General features: G+C 44.1%; 1 protein-coding gene across 1 annotated transcript; it reads right to left on the bottom strand.

The window, feature by feature from the left end:
• Nucleotides 1–15065: 15065 nt before the first annotated feature.
• Nucleotides 15066–16230, bottom strand: LOC138657719 (hydroxycarboxylic acid receptor 2-like). Its single transcript, XM_069745407.1, has one exon. The coding sequence runs from the start codon at nt 16183–16185 to the stop codon at nt 15169–15171; it is 1017 nt and encodes a 338-aa protein (XP_069601508.1). The 5' UTR covers nt 16186–16230; the 3' UTR covers nt 15066–15168.
• Nucleotides 16231–26355: the final 10125 nt, after the last annotated feature.

Genomic DNA, 26355 nt, shown 5'->3' on the forward strand with positions numbered 1-26355 from the left:
TGCCATCCAGTCCCGTGTTCCTGACGTGTCCTCCAGTTCCGTGTTCCTGCTGTGCCATCCAGTCCCGTGTTCCTGACGTGTCCTCCAGTTCCGTGTTCCTGCTGTGCCATCCAGTCCCGTGTTCCTGATGTGTCCTCCAGTTCCGTGTTCCTGCTGTGCCATCCAGTCCCGTCTTCCTGACGTGTCATCCAGTTCCGTGTTCCTGTTGTGCCCACGTGTACCGTGTTCCTGCTGTGCCATCCAGTCCTGTGTTCCTGACGTGTCCTCCAGTTCCATGTTCCTGTTGTGCCTACCAGTACCGTGTTCCTGCTGTGCTTGCCAGTTCTAGTTCCCGTTGTTTTCGTCTACGTGTGCCTTCATCTTCCCGGTCAGTAATTTGTCTTTTATTACCTCCATTTGTCCAGTGCCTCCGCCATTCCAGTCTCCTCGGTAGCTCCTTCTTCCCTCCGTCCTCAGTTCCCTCAGCGCTAACCTCAGTCGTCTCTTTGGCTCCGGCAGTTGCGGCTACACCTCCCTTGGGCCTGTCCCTAACACTTACTGTACAGGGGGTGGCCTCATCTGGTTCACTCGCTCTCGGGGGCTCTGTAGTCGTGACCCAGAGGGTCCACTTCTTAGCTCTGATAATGTGGAGCAGCTGGGAACAAAAACACAGAACAGAGGGATGCATACAACTTAAGGACCAGCTAAATGTAAATAAATCATATAGAAAAATACAGTATATATATATGGCAAAAAAAAAAGGGAAGAAGCCAGCACTGCTTATGGTCAGAACGCAATAACTGAAGTGCAATTGCACATAAATTCTAACTGTATTTCAAATATGAGACATTTAGCAAACAATTGATCAATTCTTTGAGCTACCCCGCCACTTCACGGCAATCTCATAATGGGGCAGTCCTAATCTACGTATTTTATTTACGTTGTGCCATTATGGCCTCCTGAATGTATAAAAAAAAAAAAAAAAAAAAAAGGACCACATTAAATGCGAACTGTACCTGGAGCATTTTCAGAATCACTCCCTTGGTGCCAGGAAAGGCAAGCGCAGGTAAAGGCCGATCAGGTCCAGTGCGGACATTTCAGATCTGGCTTCCACACTGCCAAACCCGCACCAAAGATGAAGGGTGAGACAGGCTGAGACACAGGTGCACAATTAACTTGAGCCTGAGGCGGGGCAGGGCTGCTGTGAGTGTGCACAGCAGCCTATCAATCACAGTGAACACAGAAAGAATGGCGCACATAACCCAGCGTGCACGGCAACAGTGGTGGTCAGCCACATACCAATGCAAAGCAAAAAAAAAGGGAAGAAGCCAGCACTGCTTATGGTCAGAACGCAATAACTGAAGTGCAATTGCACATAAATTCTAACTGTATTTCAAATATGAGACATTTAGCAAACAATTCATCAATTCTTTGAGCTACCCCGCCACTTCACGGCAATCTCATAATGGGGCAGTCCTAATCTACGTATTTTATTTACGTTGTGCCATTATGGCCTCCTGAATGTATAAAAAAAAAAAAAAAAAAAAAAAAAAAAAAAAGGACCACATTAAATGCGAACTGTACCTGGAGCATTTTCAGAATCACTCCCTTGGTGCCAGGAAAGGCAAGCGCAGGTAAAGGCCGATCAGGTCCAGTGCGGACATTTCAGATCTGGCTTCCACACTGCCAAACCCGCACCAAAGATGAAGGGTGAGACAGGCTGAGACACAGGTGCACAATTAACTTGAGCCTGAGGCGGGGCAGGGCTGCTGTGAGTGTGCACAGCAGCCTATCAATCACAGTGAACACAGAAAGAATGGCGCACATAACCCAGCGTGCACGGCAACAGTGGTGGTCAGCCACATACCAATGCAAAGCAAAAAAAAAGGGAAGAAGCCAGCACTGCTTATGGTCAGAACGCAATAACTGAAGTGCAATTGCACATAAATTCTAACTGTATTTCAAATATGAGACATTTAGCAAACAATTGATCAATTCTTTGAGCTACCCCGCCACTTCACGGCAATCTCATAATGGGGCAGTCCTAATCTACGTATTTTATTTACGTTGTGCCATTATGGCCTCCTGAATGTATAAAAAAAAAAAAAAAAAAAAAAAAAAAAGGACCACATTAAATGCGAACTGTACCTGGAGCATTTTCAGAATCACTCCCTTGGTGCCAGGAAAGGCAAGCGCAGGTAAAGGCCGATCAGGTCCAGTGCGGACATTTCAGATCTGGCTTCCACACTGCCAAACCCGCACCAAAGATGAAGGGTGAGACAGGCTGAGACACAGGTGCACAATTAACTTGAGCCTGAGGCGGGGCAGGGCTGCTGTGAGTGTGCACAGCAGCCTATCAATCACAGTGAACACAGAAAGAATGGCGCACATAACCCAGCGTGCACGGCAACAGTGGTGGTCAGCCACATACCAATGCAAAGCAAAAAAAAAGGGAAGAAGCCAGCACTGCTTATGGTCAGAACGCAATAACTGAAGTGCAATTGCACATAAATTCTAACTGTATTTCAAATATGAGACATTTAGCAAACAATTGATCAATTCTTTGAGCTACCCCGCCACTTCACGGCAATCTCATAATGGGGCAGTCCTAATCTACGTATTTTATTTACGTTGTGCCATTATGGCCTCCTGAATGTATAAAAAAAAAAAAAAAAAAAAAAAAAAAAAGGACCACATTAAATGCGAACTGTACCTGGAGCATTTTCAGAATCACTCCCTTGGTGCCAGGAAAGGCAAGCGCAGGTAAAGGCCGATCAGGTCCAGTGCGGACATTTCAGATCTGGCTTCCACACTGCCAAACCCGCACCAAAGATGAAGGGTGAGACAGGCTGAGACACAGGTGCACAATTAACTTGAGCCTGAGGCGGGGCAGGGCTGCTGTGAGTGTGCACAGCAGCCTATCAATCACAGTGAACACAGAAAGAATGGCGCACATAACCCAGCGTGCACGGCAACAGTGGTGGTCAGCCACATACCAATGCAAAGCAAAAAAAAAGGGAAGAAGCCAGCACTGCTTATGGTCAGAACGCAATAACTGAAGTGCAATTGCACATAAATTCTAACTGTATTTCAAATATGAGACATTTAGCAAACAATTGATCAATTCTTTGAGCTACCCCGCCACTTCACGGCAATCTCATAATGGGGCAGTCCTAATCTACGTATTTTATTTACGTTGTGCCATTATGGCCTCCTGAATGTATAAAAAAAAAAAAAAAAAAGGACCACATTAAATGCGAACTGTACCTGGAGCATTTTCAGAATCACTCCCTTGGTGCCAGGAAAGGCAAGCGCAGGTAAAGGCCGATCAGGTCCAGTGCGGACATTTCAGATCTGGCTTCCACACTGCCAAACCCGCACCAAAGATGAAGGGTGAGACAGGCTGAGACACAGGTGCACAATTAACTTGAGCCTGAGGCGGGGCAGGGCTGCTGTGAGTGTGCACAGCAGCCTATCAATCACAGTGAACACAGAAAGAATGGCGCACATAACCCAGCGTGCACGGCAACAGTGGTGGTCAGCCACATACCAATGCAAAGCAAAAAAAAAGGGAAGAAGCCAGCACTGCTTATGGTCAGAACGCAATAACTGAAGTGCAATTGCACATAAATTCTAACTGTATTTCAAATATGAGACATTTAGCAAACAATTGATCAATTCTTTGAGCTACCCCGCCACTTCACGGCAATCTCATAATGGGGCAGTCCTAATCTACGTATTTTATTTACGTTGTGCCATTATGGCCTCCTGAATGTATAAAAAAAAAAAAAAAAAAAAAAAAAAAGGACCACATTAAATGCGAACTGTACCTGGAGCATTTTCAGAATCACTCCCTTGGTGCCAGGAAAGGCAAGCGCAGGTAAAGGCCGATCAGGTCCAGTGCGGACATTTCAGATCTGGCTTCCACACTGCCAAACCCGCACCAAAGATGAAGGGTGAGACAGGCTGAGACACAGGTGCACAATTAACTTGAGCCTGAGGCGGGGCAGGGCTGCTGTGAGTGTGCACAGCAGCCTATCAATCACAGTGAACACAGAAAGAATGGCGCACATAACCCAGCGTGCACGGCAACAGTGGTGGTCAGTCACATACCAATGCAAAGCAAAAAAAAAGGGAAGAAGCCAGCACTGCTTATGGTCAGAACGCAATAACTGAAGTGCAATTGCACATAAATTCTAACTGTATTTCAAATATGAGACATTTAGCAAACAATTGATCAATTCTTTGAGCTACCCCGCCACTTCACGGCAATCTCATAATGTTCCTGATGTGTCCTCCAGTTCCGTGTTCCTGCTGTGCCATCCAGTCCCGTCTTCCTGACGTGTCATCCAGTTCCGTGTTCCTGTTGTGCCCACGTGTACCGTGTTCCTGCTGTGCCATCCAGTCCTGTGTTCCTGACGTGTCCTCCAGTTCCATGTTCCTGTTGTGCCTACCAGTACCGTGTTCCTGCTGTGCTTGCCAGTTCTAGTTCCCGTTGTTTTCGTCTACGTGTGCCTTCATCTTCCCGGTCAGTAATTTGTCTTTTATTACCTCCATTTGTCCAGTGCCTCCGCCATTCCAGTCTCCTCGGTAGCTCCTTCTTCCCTCCGTCCTCAGTTCCCTCAGCGCTAACCTCAGTCGTCTCTTTGGCTCCGGCAGTTGCGGCTACACCTCCCTTGGGCCTGTCCCTAACACTTACTGTACAGGGGGTGGCCTCATCTGGTTCACTCGCTCTCGGGGGCTCTGTAGTCGTGACCCAGAGGGTCCACTTCTTAGCTCTGATAATGTGGAGCAGCTGGGAACAAAAACACAGAACAGAGGGATGCATACAACTTAAGGACCAGCTAAATGTAAATAAATCATATAGAAAAATACAGTATATATATATGCACATATGCGCAACCAACTCAATAATGCTACAAAAAAGTAATAGTTGATATGATATATATGTGGTACTTAATATGGTACTTAGTATTATAGTAAAATTACCGCATATGCATAAGATGTATTATAAACCCCATGACAGCAGGTAAAGGTTATTAAAATTGATATGAAAAAATAGTGCCAAAAAACAACTAAAAAAATTGAAGCAAAATAAAGAAATAATGATATAGTCAAGTAAAGTGACCATGCATATGAAATAATATTATTAACATGGATATTCACATGGTGTGTACATATAATCTCATAATGCAAGTGATGAAATTATCAAAGTGTTGTCATCAGCTGAAAGTAAAAAATACCCGTGGAGTGGGTGACAAGATGACGAGCTGTCCAAAGGATGCGTCCACCCCAATGCGCGTTTCGGCGATTGCCTTTGTCAGGCATGATCCATTTTTGGATTTGTGGCAGCTCTGGTTCCACTCTGTTTTAAATGTAGCTTTTTTTCTTAAATGGACAGTGGGGGTTAATGTCAGTTTTTTCCTTGCTGGCAATCTGCTGCAACTACAGAGTGCTGGATCAGCTGATGTGGATGGTGACAACTCCCACCATCTTTTAAATGGTCACTTGATGCATCAGCTGACTGTTGGTGAAAGAGTTTGTCTATGAAGTTTTGGAGTCCTGTTTCTGTGTTATCTGCGGTGTGGTGCGAAGTCTGGAAGCTAAGTGTTGTGTTTATTCCTTGTCCCTCTCTTGTTTGTCACTGTCTCCTGTGTTTGCTACCATTTGCAGTAGTGAGACTAGCGCTCTTGCTGGCCAGTGCATTAGCCAGGGCAGTGTGAGGTGACAGTGAGGGACAAGGTTCCTGACAGCGGTGGGGAGAAGGACCCACTTAGGGCGTAAGGGGAGTGCAGAGACAGACTCAGGTTTGAGTTCAGGTGGTGACCATCACTCATTCCCTATCGGTAGGGCCTTCCTCTTCCCTATACCATCCCATTGTGTGTGTCATGCCATCCGATTATCAACCTATATTCTGTGACATTATCACCAACCCTACTTTTTTTTCTGGTGAACCCATGGCTCAAGCTGAGGCTTTTGCTCAGCTGATCCAGACCCTCAAAGATGAGGTTAATGAGCTGCAGTGTCAGGTGGTGCAGCAGCTCCAGCAGGTGTCAGGGTTCTGGCTCTCGGCACATGTGCAGGCTCAACCAGAACTCAAGTGTGACACGAGTCACTATAGTAAATAATATGTCCCAAAAATGGAGTGAAAGACTCCTGTAACAAATAGTAATATAATACTACTTACTGGAATAGTAAAGGGAGGTCAAACGATCCAAGGTCAGGTCCAAGAACTTGCGCAGTTCAACAGGGGGTAATCAGAGACGAAATCCAATTCACTAGCTGCGGTCAGGAAAACCAGAAAGGCAAATATACTTTACAAGGAGCAGGTAAAAGAGAAGTCGGGTTACAAGCAAAGAGTCAAGCCCAGGAAGGGAATAAAGTCAGACTGGGTCAGGCGTAGTGCACAGAGAGATCAGACTTACACAGGCAGCAGCAAGTGTACGATTGACACAAAGTGCAGAAGCTAGCATGCTGAAGTAGAAGACTAATCAAGGAAAGTGAGGACAGACGATGCAGCACAAACCCAGCACAACCCTTACACAAATTAAGATATCAGACAGGAACAGAGTGAAGATTGTGACAGTATCCCCTCTTCAAGGGGGGGGGGCACTGGACTTCCAGGTTTCTCAGGAAACCTTCGACGAAAGGCCACAACCAACCAATCAGCCCTTACAGAATGAGCTGGAACCCAGGACCTTTCCTCAGGTCCATACCCCTTCCAATGTACCAGATATTGAAGGGAATTTGGGACCATTCGGGAATCATTGATCCTTTGTACCTCATATTCCAAGCTTCCCTCAATAGACACTGGAGGAGGTAGGGGCGAGGAAGACAGAACTCCTTCAACAACAACTTGTGGAACACATTAGGAATACGGAAAGCTTTAACCGGAAGGCAACTGGATTGACCACCTCCAGAATTTTAGACAGACCTATGAATCTAATACCCAACTACAGTGAGGGCAACTTCAATCTAATATTCTTAGAGGATAACCAATACATTATCTCTCACTTTGAAGGTGACCCCTGAAGTGTGCCTCCTATCGGCCTTCTGCTGATGCTGAGCCACACCAATGTTCTTTTTAACCCTCCTCCAGACATCCCACAGCTCTTGAATGGTTACATCCACCCCAGGACACCCAGAACTTATCCTGGAGAACTCACCAAAATGAGGATGAAAACCATAATTATAGAAAAACGGTGAGGTCCCCGTGGACTGATTAACCCGACTGTTAAAGGCAAACTCAGCCAGAGGAAGAAATGATGACCAACTCTCCTGCTGATTTTGACAAAACATCTTAAAAGTTGCTTGAAAGATTGATTTGTCCTCTCTGTCTGACCGTTAGTTTCAGGGTGAAAAGTAGATGAAAAGGACAGATCAATCCCCAATCTTTTGCAGAAAGCCCTCCAAAATCTAGAGATGAATTGTATACCCCTATCCGATATAATATTTAGAGGAATCCCATGAAAACGTACCACACGAATAATAAACAGTTTGGAGAGAGTTTCAGCATTGAGTAAAACAGATAATGGGATGAAGTGAGCTTGTTTGCTGAAGAGATCATCTACCACCCAAATAGCAGTCATTCTCCCAGACAGCGGTAAATCTGAAATTAAATACATGGACAAAAGAGTCCATGGTCTTTCCGGATTTTCCCCTGCCGGCCGGTAATACTGTAATTTAGCATGTCCACAAGTTTCACAAGCATATACGAAATCTCTAATATTCTTATGCATTGCGGACCTCCAAAAGAGTATAGCAACTGCCTGCTGGGTAACAGTGACTCCAGGATAACCACTCAACACAGAATCATGGAATTTTTGCAAAAGGCGTAATCTGAGATACAAAGGGACAAACAGCTTGCATTCAGGGGGATTGGAAGGAGCCAAGGACTGAGCAGTATGGATTTCAGCTTCCAGCTCTGAGGAAACCATGGTCACAAAAATACCCTTAGGAAGAATGCAGGAAGGAGGTTCTGAAGGAGACACAGCATCAAGACTATGAGACAGGGCATCCGCCCTCACGTTCAAAGACCCTGGTCTGAACGTAATAAAGAAATTAAATTGTGAAAAAAATAAAGACCATCGGGCCTGTTTAGGTGACAACCGCTTGGCAGATTCAATATAAGCTAGATTTTTGTGATCTGTCACCATGGTGACTGGATGAATGGCTCCCTCCAAAAAATGCATCCACTTTTCAAAAGCCAACTTCACAGCAAGCAACTCCCGATTACCGACATCATAGTTTCTTTCAGCAGGAGAAAAGTTTTTAGAGAAGAAGGCACATGATCGCAGGTTAGTTAAAGTCTCAGGACCTTGAGACAATACAGCCCCCACCCCGACCTCAGAGGCATCTACCTCCACAATGAACGGCCCTGGAGGTCTGGTTGCACAAGAACAGGAGTAGCCTTAAAACATTTCTTTAAATTTTCAAATGCCCCAACCCAAGGGCGGACACAGACAGCTTGGGGCCCCTGTGCAGGAAATGTGTCTGGGCCCCCCTTCTTTAAAGGCGACAAAGCTACATTATATATATATATATATATATATATATATATATATATATACTGTAGAATATGCCCATGTACAATAAACACCTGTGTCTACTGCATATGTGACATAGTATACATTAATGTATAAGGGTATGGTTCCACGGTCAGGAATCGGCAGCGCTTTGGATGCAGCACATGTCCGCTCGGTCCAAAGCGCTGCCGGCTTTTGTACGAGTGATGCTTCCGCATGTGTTCATTGAACACATGCGGAATCACCGTATCCTATACATTGGACTGTGATATTTATCTTGTGGAGACTGAGTGTCTCCGCAAGATAAATAGACATGCTACGGTCTAGAAAGATGTGCCGCATGTCCGTCTCTGCAGGGAAGCTGCGGGTGCTGCTGCATACATAGTGGACATTGGATTCCTTGAAATCTCATGCACTATGCTGTAACATCAGGACGCTGCGGACTGGATGCTGCAGATGTACACAGCGTCCAATCCGCAGAGTTTACTGACAGTGGAAACATACCCTTATATGTGTCTATGTATTGTACCTGTGTGTTTGATGCAACAGATACAGTATATGTGAATAAAGTCTTCACTGGGGGATGGGCTCAGGGGTCAGTCCCAGCCTGGATCTGATACTGCAGTGATGACTGTGTTAGGTTGAACAATTTAATAAAATGTTCACTTCACTTAAGTTGCCTACTCCTGGCCTAATGGATATTGATCAGGTGCACACCAAAGAAATAAACATATAACAACACACAGTCATATGTAAACTCTCCATGATCAATCTATGGCCCAGCTGCAAGGGAAAAAAAGACTTTATTCAGGCAAGACACAGATTTATATATCCCCTGTAAAGGGGCTCGGTTAGCTCTAAAATGGGAGTGATCGGATGCATTCCATTGGTTAGTGGGTTGGGCAATGAGCAAGTCCATGGGTGGATCCATGAGGTCATCAGGGTGGGTTGGTCCATGAGGTCATCAAGGTGGGCATCACTGTGGGTGGATCCATGAGGTCATCAGGGTGGGCGTCATCTTGGATACCAGCCAGGCAGCCACATGGCTCTCTGATACAGGAAATGGCAGCCATCTTTAGTGTCTTACTTTTAATCTAAGAAAGCTTGTAAGGTTAAACAATACACGTTATGGGTCGCTTCTCTCAACCTCTTATGTCTTGGGGTCAATTAAGTATTTGATCTTATGGCTCTCCTCAACAACTGGAGTCCCGTCAGAGAATAGACCCAGTGATTTAGTGACTGTGTTCCTGAGCTCTGAGCTCTCTGGTCCCTGCTGTGTGTGGATGAAAATCCTGCACTGACCAGAGAACACAAAGCTCCGGGGGTCACAGTCAGTAAATCACTGCTTCTAGTCTCTGACTGCAGCCCCTGCCTCCCATCTTTACTCTGCAAACAATCCGTCACATTCAGGCTGTTCTTTACCTCCTGTTCAGGGGGTGATTGAGGTCCTGCACACAGCTGCAGCTTCCTTCCAGGCATGAGTGTGCAGACGCCATTCTGCACAGGCTGGAAGTGTGTGCAGGGAGAAGGGGGGTGATCTAACAACAAGCACCAGACAGGAGGTGCAGCCATGAAGAAGACAGGAGAAGTCTTACCTCTGCGCATGGATCCTATCCTGAAGCTGCACGCCGGCAGCTTCTTGTCTCGCATAGCCGCAGCGCAGAATGATGACGTCATTCAGCTGAGCCGCTGCTGTCTGTGTGAGACAGGAAGCAGGAAGCATCCATTCCCTGCAGATTCGTTGCCATTTTCTCTTGCAGGCAGCGGAGCTGCAGGGATTGCTCCATGCCTGCCGCACATGAGGGCAATCTGGCCAGGGGCCCCCCCGGACCCTCAGGGCCGGATAGACTGGCCAGATTGCCCTCTATATTAGCCGCCCTGCAGGGGCCCCCCAGAGCCTCCGGGCCCCGGTGCAGCTGCACCGATTGAACCGGCGGTATGTCCGCCCATGCCCCAACCGCTCCAAACATGAAACATGAAAATTGAATTGCATTACTGCACTAGAAATATGAAAAATTTAGAAAGTTTAGCGCATAAATTGGCCAATTTATGTGTACCTTGTATTATACAAGGTCCTAGCAATGCCTTTCTTCTCTGAGAATAAAGTCTTCATCTGAATGGGGAGTGAGAGAACAACGTGTGCACAACTCTAGAGTGGGATATAATAAAGTATCTAATTTTCTTCTTCACAACGATTGAGTGCTGGGTTTTGTTACTGGTTCATCTGAATGGGAACCTAAGTTTCTAAATTTTTCATATTTCTAGTGCAGTAATGCAATTCAATTTTCATGTTTCATGTTTGCAGGTTTTGGCACCACAGTGTGCTGCCTTATTTATTTGACTGTATACGAGTTGGTGACTTTAGGTTCTGCACCTGTTAACACTTAGTATATGTTTGGATGTGATGGTCAGTTTTTTTAAGTCTTTTTCTGAAAAAACATCTCCGAAGTCTTTCAGGTATTCCGGAAGACCCTCCAGACTAATGGAGCAAACATGCACCTGCTTCAGACATTTTTCAATACAATAATGACCCGATTTGACAATATCTTTCCGATTCCAGTCAATAATCGGATTATGCATATGTGACCAAGGAATACCCAACACAATTCCAGCAGGTAAATTGTCCAAAACATAACAGGAGATTAATTCCGTATGAAGAGACACCACCTTGAGTGTGAAATCCACTGTAACTAACCAAACCAGATTTTTGAGCAACGGTGTTCTATCAATGGCCATGATTTGAATAGGGCTTTCAGCTTAACTGTCCCTAATCCTAACTTCAGAACAAGTCTTGCATCAATGAAATTAGCAGCATAACCAAAGTCAATAAAGGCAAATGTGAACAGACACTGATCTTGAAAAAGAAGTTCAGCATTCAACAACACTTTATCAGAGGAGTAAAAGGGTATCTGTAAGTCTGCATGACCTCTTCAACAATCACCCAGACTTGGGCATTTCCCAACGGCTTGTTTGCTGGAGGTCGTGCCAAACAATCCTTTAAGAAATGTCAAGCTTGACCACAATAGAGACAAAGTCCAAGTTCCCGACGACGTCTCTTCTCCTTAAACCTTGAGCTGGCAGCACTAACCTCCACAGGTTCCACCTCAGGTGAACGAATCGGACCAGTAGGACAAAATGGAACCTTTGTTGCACCTTGCGTCTCTCACGCATCCCGTGATCCATGCGGATAGCCTGAGTCATGGCCTCCACCAAACAACCAGGTGGAGCATGTAGAGCCAGAGCGTCCTTAAGAGATTCCGAAAGACCCCTGAGGAATTGACATCTGAGAGCTGCGTCATTCCACAGGACCTCAGAAGACCACTGCCGAAACTCAGTACAATTGTTTTCTACTGTGTGGTTTCCCTGTGACAGGTTCATGATCCTTGCCTCTGCCACCTTGACCCTGTCAGATTCATCATAGATCTGTCCAAAAGTGTCAAAAAAGGCATCCACCGAAAGGTGTTCAGGAGCAAGAGAGGGTAGGGAGAAAGCCCAGGTCTGAGGACCACCCCCGCAACAGTGACATTAAAATTCCCACCCGCTGTGACCCTGTAACTGAGCATGTGAAGATGCCAGTTTGTGTTGTTCCAAGACCAGATCTTGGACTAACTGAGATAGATTCGCCACCTGATCACACAGAGTAGGGAACGGATCCATAGGTGGGAAAAAGAAAAAAATGTAACGGTCAATCGTAATGTGACGCGAGTGTAAATGTGTGTAAATGTTTATTTTTGACACTGACCATGTCTAATCAGTACTGTGGTTCCTGTATCTTCCACAGTCTGATGATGGCCGGTTAATAACTCCTACATCTCCTTATCAAGGTAAAGGGGTTGTCCAGGCTTAGCGCTCAAGTCTGCAGTCACTTTATGTGATGTTAGGGTTAGAGTTTCTTCAAAAGTTGAAAAAAATATATAAATTAAAAAAACTTGCTACTGTTATGTTAGGTTTACTAATGTTTTATGATTTTTTTTCGTTGGGCATTGATATAAAATAATGCCAATGATGACTCCTCTTCCTCCACGGGATTCCACAACCCGATTGTAGTGGAGTCAATTGTCATTGCTGAATCGTCAGTGTCAGGGCCAATTCCTGCAGTCCCTCCTCCATTGTGGTATCCCAAAATTATCCACTCAAATTCCCCCTTTTTCAACAACCCCTGGAATAAAATTAGATCTCACCAATTTTGTTTCCCCAGAAGTCCTACAAATAATTGACCATCAAACCAATTTATATTCTCGACAATATATTTCTCAAAAACCCACATCTTTTCATTCCTATTCATGGATCCACACAAATGTCCCTGAAATGAAAAAAATATTTGAGCCTTAACCTCAACATGCGTTTAGTGAAAAAAAAAAACACTCTCCATTCAATAAAATCTGTCCACAGTACCCCTGTATTTGCAGTTGTCATGACCTGAGCCCGTTATGAAGCCCAAATGAGATTGCTTCATTTCAATGACAATTCCCAAGCCCCCCTAATAAATGACCACAACGACGATAGCCTGAACAAATTGAGATCCCTAATTTCTTTTCTGCAAGATAAATTTTTAAATTCATATACCCCTGAGCAAAATGTTGTAGTCGATGACTCCCTCATGAGTTTCAAGGGCCGACACTCATTTCACCAATTTATCCCCTCCAAGCAAGCCAAATATGGTGCAAATCGTACAAAATGTGCAAGAGCACATCAGGGTACATGTGTATGGTGTCTGGGGACCACAGAGGGAAGGCACTCTATGGTTTCCTTTAAGAACAGAGGGATTTTTAATTTACCTAATATTTTACAGATCATTGCCTGGGTTACTAGCAACCTCTGCAGCCTAACGGTGGTTGGTAGTTTCCTGAGCAAGGAGTGCAGCTCCTGACAACCTTCACACAGGACCAAAAAATTATAAAAGAATATAAACTTTATTAGAAAACCAACTACCATAAAAGCTTGGCAGTAACCACAAGCGCAGAAAAACAGGTGGGAAACCAACAGGAACAACCTCTACATAGAAATGTATATCAAGCAATGTAGTCACAATAAATGTCAGCAACAATAATGGCATAAATATGAAAAGTGAACAATCACTTATGAGTAATAAATAGATATACATACATGAATAGAAAATAGCATCCACATAATGCAAAAAATATAATAAGTAACAATATGTAACGTCAGCTAACCAGCCTAACAAAACCAGTATGAACTGCATAGATGTAAAAGAAGAGGTATAGTTACCAAGAGGGAGACCCCGGGGACCCACCACACCCAACGTGCGTTTCGCACTGAAATGCTTCGTCCAGGACGGTTGTGGTGGGTCCCCGGGGTCTCCCTCTTGGTAACTATACCTCTTCTTTTACATCTATGCAGTTCATACTGGTTTTGTTAGGCTGGTTAGCTGACGTTACACATTGTTACTTATTATATTTTTTGCATTATGTGGATGCTATTTTCTATTCATGTATGTATATCTATTTATTACTCATAAGTGATTGTTCACTTTTTATATTTATGCCATTATTGTTGCTGACATATTTTTTGTGACTACATTACTTGATATACATTTCTATGTAGAGGTTGTTCCTGTTGGTTTCCCACCTGTTTTTCTGCGCTTGTGGTTACTGCCCAGCTTTTATGGTAGTAGGTTTTCTAATAAAGTTTATATTCTTTTATGTTTTTTTTGTCCTACGTGAAGGTTTTCTTCGGTATTTATTTATGGTAGTACCTTCATGGCCCTGTAAGGGATATTACTCATAGTTTGAGACTGGTAAAACAAGCAAGAAGATAAAGCATTAAAGTCCCCATACCCATTTGGTTTAAGTCTGCTGAAGCCGCCGATATTGGGCCATTTGGCTGACAATTTAATGTGTGGTTAATGTGTTTTTGGGCATCCCGACGGACGACGGACAGTCCCAGCATTTTGATGCAATCTTCTGACTGCGCCATCTGACTGTGCCCATAAGGGATGATGTTGGGGGAGAGAAGGATCCATTACGTTGGGGTTCCATCGGCCGACCCTTTTGATCTCTGGGAGATAAGCCCAGACTAGAGCAGTGTGTCACTGCATTTCTCATAGAGAACACAGGAATTCAGTATAGAGGAGGTGGGGGAGATAGCTGTCAGTAAAATGGTTGCTCAACTAACAGCTATCTGATTTACATGGGGGCTTTAGAAGTTAACATATTCACACTTAGTAGATTCTTCCAGATTTAGATGTAGAAGCCGTGTCTTAATCTAGATTTGCAGCAATGAGAATGTCAATTTGGTATTTTGTGCATAATTGAGTGCAGAATAATTAGTATGCCAGAGATGTTATAATCTGCAGCATTCTTAGGCTAAATTCACAGATATGCCGTGCTCTACACTGAGACTCAGAAGCAATATAGAAGATGTTGGTTGAACGACTGCTATTCATAGTTTATGACCTCCTTTAAGATGTAAACAGGTCAATTGGCTTTATGTGATTTTAGTATTAAATCTCCTATATAAATAATGTAAAATTGTAATATAGAATTTGAGGTGTGTAGTGGGCTTATAATGAAGCACTGCAATACCAGTTTGGTCTCATTTATTTTTACATATGAGTAGTAACAGCATGTTGTTTTATGGCAGTCAAATACAGTATGTTACAAGCTTGTCTAAATTAATTGGTTTGTATTTAAAAATACATATGTCAGTTTGGAAAAGCAGGTTTTGGACAAGCGGATGATCTTATTCTGAGTTTACTAAAAATAGATAAATAATAAGTTCTTAATGAAGGATTAGAGAGGTAATACAATAAAGGATTGCACATACTGTTCATGTAGGTAAAGCATATTGTGATGAAGAAAGCTGTGTCCCCAGATTTGTAGATTCTGCAGTGGTTGTGTTGTGAGGACTTCTGGAGCCTTAAGATTTCAATCCTGGAGGACACACTTGGTAGGAAACATATAAAGAAGGCGACTCCAACCAATATGATACATTTCACAGCCCTTTTAATCTTTGAATCCTTGTCCATGTTCCTTTGTCTAAGTTTCCAGATGATGCTGCACGAGCAGAACAGGACAATGCACCAAGGGACAAAAAACTCCGTAATGAAGAGGAGGTCATGCCAAGGGGAGTTGGCTGGACACACGATAAAGCTGTCACAATATGCATTCCTGAATAGGTTGCCACCAGTGTAGTTTTTTGTGAGAATAAAAACAGTTATGGCTATTGCAATAAGCCAAACAGAACAAGTAACCAAAATAGCATTTCTGATAGAAATGGAGTTAAGTTTATGATGCGGATGGACCACTTTAAAATATCGGTCCAAAGCAACAAATGTAAGGAAGAAGATGCTCCCTGCCCTGTTCATGGCAAGCATAAAAAGCATTATCCTGCATGGAACATCTCCGTAAATCCAGTTCTTCTGCTTTAGATAATAGTCAATTCGGAATGGCAAGCAGATAATCAAGACAAAATCAGCTATAGATAGGTTGAAGAGGTAGACTGTGCTAGATTTCCAAGATTTGATGCGAAAGAAAAAAGCCCATAAGGCGGTCCCATTAAATATAGACCCTAACACAAAGATGATTATCAAAAATGTAGGGAGCACGTTAGTCAGTACAGAATCCTCAAAAAAGCAACAGGTGTGATTGCTCTGGTTAGAAAATAAATGCGATCCATCCACTGGCATTGTATAAATCTTCTTATCTGTACGTGCTACCATAATGCAAATGATATCTGTTCTGTAAGGGAACTGGAAGATGTTTAGAGAGTGGGAAAAAAAAGAGTGGTGTGAAGCCGCCTTCAAGGAGGCTCTGTGATTCCAAGCATGTTTGCATATCTAAATTTAGCGTCTCTGTGCCATGACATACAAATAGCTCTCACACGATTGTGGTAAATCAATTCAAATATGGTCATAAAAATATTGGCTCTTGTACAATATTAGCACTAGTAAGGGAAAATCATTTTATGTTTGTGGCTTATGTCTTATGCTGCTAGAAATCTTCCCTGTCAAGTAGATTGCAAGCCCTCACGTGCAGGGTCCCCTCCCTGACTGTACTGATCTGTAACTTAGTCGTGTTTCGTTACACTTCATATTTTGTTAACTGTAATCTACTATGAACCATTTTCACATGCACATTGCCCTGTGGGTAAAGGGACCCTGGAAGGGTACTTCGGCATTGAGTCATAATAAATAATCTCTCTATTTATATAGCGCCAACATATTCCACAGCGCTTTCCCCGATGGGACTTCACAATCTAAATTCCCTATCAGTATGTCTTTGGAATGTGGGAGGAAACCGGAGTACCCGGAGGAAACCCACGCAAACACGGGGAGAACATATAAACTCCTTGCAGATGTTGTCCTTGGTGGGATTTGAACCCAGGACTCCAGTGCTGCAAGGCTGCTGTGCTAACCACTGAGCCACCGTGCTGCCCTATGTCATGTAAATAAGTGAAATTTGCTGATAAGTGATGTCTATTGTTGTGAATTCTGTGGCTGAATTCACTCTTGTGGTCACAAGTGGTACTGCAGCTTCTGAGCTTCCTCCCTCAGGTGTTCTGGTGAGCTCGTTAACTGCTTCATTACTTAACTCCGCCTGATGCTGCTATCCTTGCTCCTTGTCAATGTTCCAGTCTTGGATCTGAGCTTCTCCTGATCGTTCCTGTGACCTGCTGCTCTGTATAGCTAAGTGCTTTTTTGCTATTTTGTTGCTTTTTTCTGTCCAGCTTGTCTTTTGGTTTTGCTGGAAGCTCTGAGACGCAAAGGGTGTACCGCCGTGCCGTTAGTTCGGCACGGTGGGTTTTTTTTTGCCCTCTTTGCGTGGTTTTGCTTTAGGGTTTTTTGTAGACTGCAAAGTTCGCTTTACTGTCTTCGCTCTGTCCTAGAATATCGGGCCCCACTTTGCTGAATCTATTTCATCCCTACGTTTTGTCTTTTCATCTTACTCACAGTCATTATATGTGGGAGGCTGCCTTTTCCTTTGGGGAATTTCTCTGGGGCAAGTCAGGCCTATTTTTCTATCTTCAGGCTAGCTAGTTTCTTAGGCTGTGCCGAGTTGCCTAGGTAGTTGTTAGGCGCAATCCACAGCCGCTTTTAGTTGTGTTTAGGATAGGATCAGGTGTGCAGTCTACAAAGTTTCCACGTCTCAGAGCTCGTTCTTGTATTTTTGGGTATTTGTCAGATCACTGTGTGCGCTCTGATCGCTAAGCACACTGTGTTTCTGGATTGCCTTCATAACACCTGTCATTAGCAGACATAACAGTACAAGGAGCCAACTAATGATTCTCAATAGAGGGAAAGAAAAAGTTCTGACATCATTTTTTTTTTTTTTTTTTTCTGCTCTGTGTTCACTTTTTTTTTTTTCCCCTAGACATTTGGGTGATTCTGGACACAGGTGTGGACATGGATATTCAGGGTCTGTGCTCTTCAATGGATAATCTCGTTATAAATGTACAAAAAATTCAAGATACTATTGATCAGAAATCTATGTTAGAACCAAGAATTCCTATTCCTGATTTGTTTTTTGGAGATAGAACTAAGTTTCTAAGTTTCAAAAATAATTGTAAGCTATTTCTGGCCTTGAAACCTCATTCTTCTGGTAATCCTATTCAACAGGTTTTGATTATTATTTCTTTTTTGCGCGGCGACCCTCAAGACTGGGCATTTTCTCTTGCGCCAGGAGACCCTGCATTGAGTAGTGTCGATGCGTTTTTCCTGGCGCTCGGATTGCTGTACGATGAGCCTAATTCAGTGGATCAGGCTGAGAAAAATTTGCTGGCTTTGTGCCAGGGTCAGGATGATATAGAAGTATATTGTCAGAAATTTAGGAAATGGTCAGTACTCACTCAGTGGAATGAATCTGCGCTGGCAGCTTTGTTCAGAAAGGGTCTCTCTGAGGCTCTTAAGGATGTCATGGTGGGATTTCCTATGCCTGCTGGTTTGAATGAGTCTTTGTCTTTGGCCATTCAGATCGGTCGACGCTTGCGCGAGCGTAAATCTGTGCACCATTTGGCGGTACTGCCTGAGGTTAAACCTGAGCCTATGCAGTGCGATAGGACTATGACTAGAGTTGAACGGCAGGAATACAGACGTCTGAATGGTCTGTGTTTCTACTGTGGTGATTCCACTCATGCTATTTCTGATTGTCCTAAGCGCACTAAGCGGTCCGCTAGGTCTGCCGTCATTGGTACTGTACAGTCCAAATTCCTTCTGTCCATTACCTTGATATGCTCTTTGTCGTCGTTTTCTGTCATGGCGTTTGTGGATTCGGGTTCTGCCCTGAATCTGATGGATTTGGATTATGCTAAACGTTGTGGGTTTTTCTTGGAGCCTTTGCGGTGTCCTATTCCATTGAGAGGAATTGATGCTACACCTTTGGCCAAGAATAAACCTCAATACTGGGCCCAACTGACCATGTGCATGGCTCCTGCACATCAGGAAGTTATTTGCTTTCTGGTGTTGCATAATCTGCATGATGTGGTCGTGTTGGGGTTGCCATGGCTACAAACCCATAATCCAGTATTGGATTGGAATTCCATGTCGGTATCCAGCTGGGGTTGTCAGGGGGTACATGGTGATGTTCCATTTTTGTCGATTTCGTCATCCACCCCTTCTGAGGTCCCAGAGTTCTTGTCTGATTATCAGGATGTATTTGAAGAGCCCAAGTCCGATGCTCTACCTCCGCATAGGGATTGTGATTGTGCTATCAATTTGATTCCTGGTAGTAAATTCCCTAAAGGTCGACTGTTTAATTTATCCGTGCCCGAACACGCCGCTATGCGCAGTTATGTGAAGGAATCCCTGGAGAAGGGACATATTCGCCCATCGTCATCACCACTGGGAGCAGGGTTCTTCTTTGTAGCCAAGAAGGATGGTTCGCTGAGACCGTGTATTGATTACCGCCTTCTTAATAAGATCACTGTTAAATTTCAGTATCCCTTGCCATTGTTATCTGACTTGTTTGCTCGGATTAAGGGGGCTAGTTGGTTCACTAAGATAGATCTTCGTGGTGCGTATAATCTGGTGAGAATCAGGCAAGGAGATGAATGGAAAACTGCATTCAATACGCCCGAGGGTCATTTTGAGTATCTAGTGATGCCGTTCGGACTTGCCAATGCTCCATCTGTGTTTCAGTCTTTTATGCATGACATCTTCCGTGAGTATCTGGATAAATTCCTGATTGTTTACTTGGATGACATTTTGATCTTCTCAGATGATTGGGAGTCTCATGTGAAGCAGGTCAGAATGGTTTTTCAGGTCCTGCGTGCTAATTCTTTATTTGTGAAGGGATCAAAGTGTCTCTTCGGTGTGCAGAAAGTTTCATTTTTGGGGTTCATCTTTACCCCTTCTACTATCGAGATGGATCCAGTTAAGGTCCAAGCCATCCAGGATTGGATTCAGCCGACATCTCTGAAAAGTCTGCAAAAGTTCCTGGGCTTTGCTAATTTTTATCGTCGCTTCATCTGTAATTTTTCTAGCATTGCCAAACCATTGACCGATTTGACCAAGGAGGGTGCTGATTTGGTTAATTGGTCTTCTGCTGCTGTGGAAGCTTTTCAGGAGTTGAAGCGTCGTTTTTGTTCTGCCCCTGTGTTGTGTCAGCCAGATGTTTGTCTTCCGTTCCAGGTCGAGGTTGATGCTTCTGAGATTGGAGCAGGGGCGGTTTTGTCACAGAGAGGTTCTGATTGCTCAGTGATGAAACCATGTGCTTTCTTTTCCAGGAAGTTTTCGCCCGCTGAGCGTAATTATGATGTGGGCAATCGAGAGTTGCTGGCCATGAAGTGGGCATTCGAGGAGTGGCGTCATTGGCTTGAAGGAGCTAAGCATCGCGTGGTGGTATTGACTGATCATAAGAACTTGACTTATCTCGAGTCTGCCAAGCGCTTGAATCCTAGACAGGCCCGTTGGTCGTTATTTTTTGCCCGCTTCGACTTTGTGATTTCGTACCTTCCGGGCTCTAAAAATGTGAAGGCGGATGCTCTGTCTAGGAGTTTTGTGCCCGACTCTCCGGGTTTATCTGAGCCAGCGGGTATCCTCAAGGAAGGAGTCATTGTGTCTGCCATCTCCCCTGATTTGCGGCGGGTGCTGCAAAAATTTCAGGCGAATAAACCTGATCGTTGTCCAGCAGAGAAACTGTTCGTCCCTGATAGGTGGACTAATAAACTTATCTCTGAACTTCATTGTTCGGTGTTGGCTGGTCATCCTGGAATCTTTGGTACCAGAGAGTTAGTGGCTAGATCCTTCTGGTGGCCATCTCTGTCACGGGATGTACGTACTTTTGTGCAGTCCTGTGGGATTTGTGCTAGGGCTAAGCCCTGCTGTTCTCGTGCCAGTGGGTTGCTTTTGCCCTTGCCGGTCCCAAAGAGGCCTTGGACACATATTTCGATGGATTTCATTTCTGACCTTCCCGTTTCTCAAAAGATGTCAGTCATTTGGGTGGTCTGTGATCGCTTCTCTAAAATGGTTCATCTGGTGCCCTTGGCTAAATTGCCTTCCTCCTCTGATTTGGTACCTTTGTTCTTTCAGCATGTAGTTCGGTTGCATGGCATTCCTGAGAATATTGTTTCTGACAGAGGTTCCCAGTTTGTTTCAAGGTTTTGGCGAGCCTTTTGTGGTAGGATGGGCATTGACCTATCCTTTTCCTCGGCTTTCCATCCTCAGACTAATGGCCAGACCGAACGAACCAATCAGACCTTGGAAACATATCTGAGATGTTTTGTTTCTGCAGACCAGGATGATTGGGTGTCCTTTTTGCCGTTGGCTGAGTTCGCCCTTAATAATCGGGCCAGCTCGGCTACCTTGGTTTCTCCATTTTTTTGCAATTCTGGGTTCCATCCTCGTTTCTCTTCAGGACAGCTTGAGTCTTCGGACTGTCCTGGTGTGGATTCTGTGGTGGATAGGTTGCAGCAGATCTGGACTCAGGTAGTGGACAATTTGATCTTGTCCCAGGAGAAAGCTCAACTTTTCGCTAATCGCAGACGCCGTGTGGGTCCCCGACTTCGTGTTGGGGATCTGGTTTGGTTATCTTCTCGTCATATTCCTATGAAGGTTTCCTCTCCTAAATTTAAACCTCGTTTTATTGGTCCGTATAGGATTTCTGAGGTTCTCAATCCTGTGTCTTTTCGTTTGACCCTCCCAGACTCCTTTTCCATACATAATGTATTCCATAGGTCATTGTTGCGGAGATACGTGGCACCTATGGTTCCATCTGTTGAGCCTCCTGCCCCGGTTTTGGTGGAGGGGGAATTGGAGTATATTGTGGAGAAGATTTTGGATTCTCGTGTTTCTAGACGGAAACTCCAGTATCTGGTTAAATGGAAGGGTTATGCTCAGGAAGATAATTCCTGGGTTTTTGCCTCTGATGTTCATGCTTCCGATCTTGTTCGTGCCTTTCATGCGGCTCATCCTGGTCGGCCTGGGGGCTCTGGTGAGGGTTCGGTGACCCCTCCTCAAGGGGGGGTACTGTTGTGAATTCTGTGGCTGAATTCACTCCTGTGGTCACAAGTGGTACTGCAGCTTCTGAGCTTCCTCCCTCAGGTGTTCTGGTGAGCTCGTTAACTGCTTCATTACTTAACTCCGCCTGATGCTGCTATCCTTGCTCCTTGTCAATGTTCCAGTCTTGGATCTGAGCTTCTCCTGATCGTTCCTGTGACCTGCTGCTCTGTATAGCTAAGTGCTTTTTTGCTATTTTGTTGCTTTTTTCTGTCCAGCTTGTCTTTTGGTTTTGCTGGAAGCTCTGAGACGCAAAGGGTGTACCGCCGTGCCGTTAGTTCGGCACGATGGGTTTTTTTTTGCCCCCTTTGCGTGGTTTTGCTTTAGGGTTTTTTGTAGACTGCAAAGTTCGCTTTACTGTCCTCGCTCTGTCCTAGAATATCGGGCCCCACTTTGCTGAATCTATTTCATCCCTACGTTTTGTCTTTTCATCTTACTCACAGTCATTATATGTGGGGGGCTGCCTTTTCCTTTGGGGAATTTCTCTGGGGCAAGTCAGGCCTATTTTTCTATCTTCAGGCTAGCTAGTTTCTTAGGCTGTGCCGAGTTGCCTAGGTAGTTGTTAGGCGCAATCCACAGCCGCTTTTAGTTGTGTTTAGGATAGGATCAGGTGTGCAGTCTACAGAGTTTCCACGTCTCAGAGCTCGTTCTTGTATTTTTGGGTATTTTTCAGATCACTGTGTGCGCTCTGATCGCTAAGCACACTGTGTTTCTGGATTGCCTTCATAACACCTGTCATTAGCAGACATAACAGTCTATTAAGTATACTAAGTGAATACAGATATTAATTTCCAATTTTTTGACAAATGTGATCTCTCTCAAAGTTATCTGCATGTGAGGAGAGGTCGGCAAGTGGTATAAGAGTGGAGTTGATCACACCACATGCCAACCGCTCCCCACATACAGATACTGTATACTTGAGAAAGACTGCATTGGTCAAAACGTTGGAAATTAATATCTGTATTCCCTTGTCAGACTTTATACACATCACTTATCAGCAAATTTCTCCTGTGTAAATGACTCACTTTAACCCCTTTCCAACATGTGCCATAATACAGGGTGGGCCATTTACAGTGGGGCAAAAAAGTATTTAGTCAGTCAGCAATAGTGCAAGTTCCACCACTTAAAAAGATGAGAGGCGTCTGTAATTTACATCATAGGTAGACCTCAACTATGGGAGACAAACTGAGAAAAAAAAATCCAGAAAATCACATTGTCTGTTTTTTTAACATTTTATTTGCATATTATGGTGGAAAATAAGTATTTGGTCAGAAACAAAATTTCATCTCAATACTTTGTAATATATCCTTTGTTGGCAATGACAGAGGTCAAAAGTTTTCTGTAAGTCTTCACAAGGTTGCCACACACTGTTGTTGGTATGTTGGCCCATTCCTCCATGCAGATCTCCTCTAGAGCAGTGATGTTTTTGGCTTTTCGCTTGGCAACACGGACTTTCAACTCCCTCCAAAGGTTTTCTATAGGGTTGAGATCTGGAGACTGGCTAGGCCACTCCAGGACCTTGAAATGCTTCTTACGAAGCCACTCCTTTGTTGCCCTGGCGGTGTGTTTTGGATCATTGTCATGTTGAAAGACCCAGCCACGTTTCATCTTCAATGCCCTTGCTGATGGAAGGAGGTTTGCACTCAAAATCTCACGATACATGGCCCCATTCATTCCTTCATGTACCCGGATCAGTCGTCCTGGCCCCTTTGCAGAGAAACAGCCCCAAAGCATGATGTTTCCACCACCATGCTTTACAGTAGGTATGGTGTTTGATGGATGCAACTCAGTATTCTTTTTCCTCCAAACACGACAAGTTGTGTTTCTACCAAACAGTTCCAGTTTGGTTTCATCAGACCATAGGACATTCTCCCAAAACTCCTCTGGATCATCCAAATGCTCTCTAGCAAACTTCAGACGGGCCCGGACATGTACTGGCTTAAGCAGTGGGACACGTCTGGCACTGCAGGATCTGAGTCCTTGGTGGTGTAGTGTGTTACTTATGGTAGGCCTTGTTACATTGGTCCCAGCTCTCTGCAGTTCATTCACTAGGTCCCCCCGCGTGGTTCTGGGATTTTGGCTCACCGTTCATGTGATCATTCTGACCCCACGGGGTGGGATTTTGCGTGGAGCCCCAGATCGAGGGAGATTATCAGTGGTCTTGTATGTCTTCCATTTTCTAATTATTGCTCCCACTGTTGATTTCTTCACTCCAAGCTGGTTGGCTATTGCAGATTCAGTCTTCCCAGCCTGGTGCAGGGCTACAATTTTGTTTCTGGTGTCCTTTGACAGCTCTTTGGTCTTCACCATAGTGGAGTTTGGAGTCAGACTGTTTGAGGGTGTGCACAGGTGTCTATTTATACTGATAACAAGTTTAAACAGGTGCCATTACTACAGGTAATGAGTGGAGGAAAGAGGAGACTCTTAAAGAAGAAGTTACAGATCTGTGAGAGCCAGAAATCTTGATTGTTTGTTTCCGACCAAATACTTATTTTCCACCATAATATGCAAATAAAATGTTAAAAAAAACAGACAATGTGATTTTCTGGATTTTTTTTTCTCAGTTTGTCTCCCATAGTTGAAGTCTACCTATGATGTAAATACAGACGCCTCTCATCTTTTTAAGTGGTGGAACTTGCACTATTGCTGACTGACTAAATACTTTTTTGCCCCACTGTATATGGATACACCTAAATAAAATGGGAATGGTTGGTGATATCAACTTCCTGTTTGTGGCACATTAGTATATGGGAGGGGGAAAACTTTTCAAGATGGGTGATGGCCATGGCGGCCATTCTGAAGTCAGCCATTTTGGATCCAACTTTATTTTTTCCAATGGGAAGAGGGTCATGTGACACATCAAACTGATTGAAAATTTCACAAGAAAAACAATGGTGTGCTTGGTTTTAACGTAACTTTATTATTTCATGAGTTATTTACAAGTTTATGACCACTTATAAAATGTGTTCAAAGTGCTGGCCATTGTGTTGGATTGTCAATGCAACCCTCTTCTCCCACTCTTGACACACTGATAGCAACACTGCAGAAGAAATGCTAGCACAGGCTTCCAGTATTCGTTGTTACACCCGGTCCGGTTTCTGTACCTTTGCGGGGTCCCCCTTGGGACTCCCGCTCTGTGCTGGCTCCACGCGGTCAGGATGCAGCTTTTCCTCCTTCCTCTCCTGCTTCCTGGCGTGCTGCCAGCAGGTTCTCAAGCAGAGTGCTTAGGTCACGCATGCTCTCGTTCCTGGTCTCTTAAAGAGACAGAGCACATTTTAAAAAATATGCTTCTGGCCAATGGCGTGTTATTCATTACTATTTCTAGCTCCTCCACCATAGGGAGGGCACCGGAGCAACAAGTATCCACTGTTGCTTACTTCCGGTTCCTGTCTGCATGTGCTCCTGTTTCTGAAGTGCTTTTGCTAGTACTCCGCTTATACTGTCTGTTTCTACAGATCATCAACTACCAGTTACCCGGCTATCCTGGACGACGACTGTTCTATCTACGCAATCCCGTCTCGTCCCGCCTATCTGCCATCATCATCTCCGGACAACGCCAGTACCATTGGAACCAGCTTCTACCCGTACACCCGGTATCACCTGGTTAGCTCCACGTCTTCCGCTAACCCTGGATTTTCATGAACAGATTGCTTTATTATCCTTACAGGAGTTACAGGATCAGGACATTATGCCTCAAAATTGCGATAATGCACCAGACTATTTAAAATTGAGAAATCCTTTCTTTTATCCCATCCAATCCAGGCTAGATTGTATGAATAGGTTCCAAGAGGTTTTAGAAAGAGAACTAAAAAACCTCAAGCTCACAAAACCTGGTATAAGTGTTTCCCATAATATGACTAAACAACAAAAAATATCATTCAGGAAATCCAAGAAATGAAAGATATAGTCATTAAAATGAGTGATAAAGGAGGAGTAGTGGTTGTGTTAGATTCCACGCAATATGAGAAAGCAATTTTGAACTTATTGTCTGATGAACTGACTTATAAAAAATTGAGACATGATCCCACCAACGAGTTAAAAAAAAAGCTAGGAGTCATCTAAAAAAAACAGAGTGATTCTTTTAAAGTTTCTCAACCAGTTACACCCATTTTATATGGATTACCCAAGACCCACAAAAGCAGTAATTTTCCACCCATGCATCCAATTGTATCCAGCATTGGCTCCACCAACGAACTTATGGGACAATGGTTGGATTCATTATTACAGCCTTTGGTTCTCAAGATACCAGGCCATATTAAAGACACAAAAGACATTCTGAATATCTTGTCACAGAATGAATGGTCATCGGATTTTTCCTGGCTCAGTTGTGACGTAGTTTCTTTATATACGTGCATACCACACAATGTAGCATTGGAAGCCTTATGCTTCCATTTGGAA

This window comes from Ranitomeya imitator, chromosome 1, assembly GCF_032444005.1.
Source record: "Ranitomeya imitator isolate aRanImi1 chromosome 1, aRanImi1.pri, whole genome shotgun sequence".
In the NCBI taxonomy this organism is placed as follows: domain Eukaryota; kingdom Metazoa; phylum Chordata; class Amphibia; order Anura; family Dendrobatidae; genus Ranitomeya; species Ranitomeya imitator.

Excerpts from the sequence above, each read along its gene's own strand:
- LOC138657719 (XM_069745407.1), bottom strand. The coding sequence starts at position 16,185 with ATGGTAGCACGTACAGATAAGAAGATTTATACAATGCCAGTGGATGGA.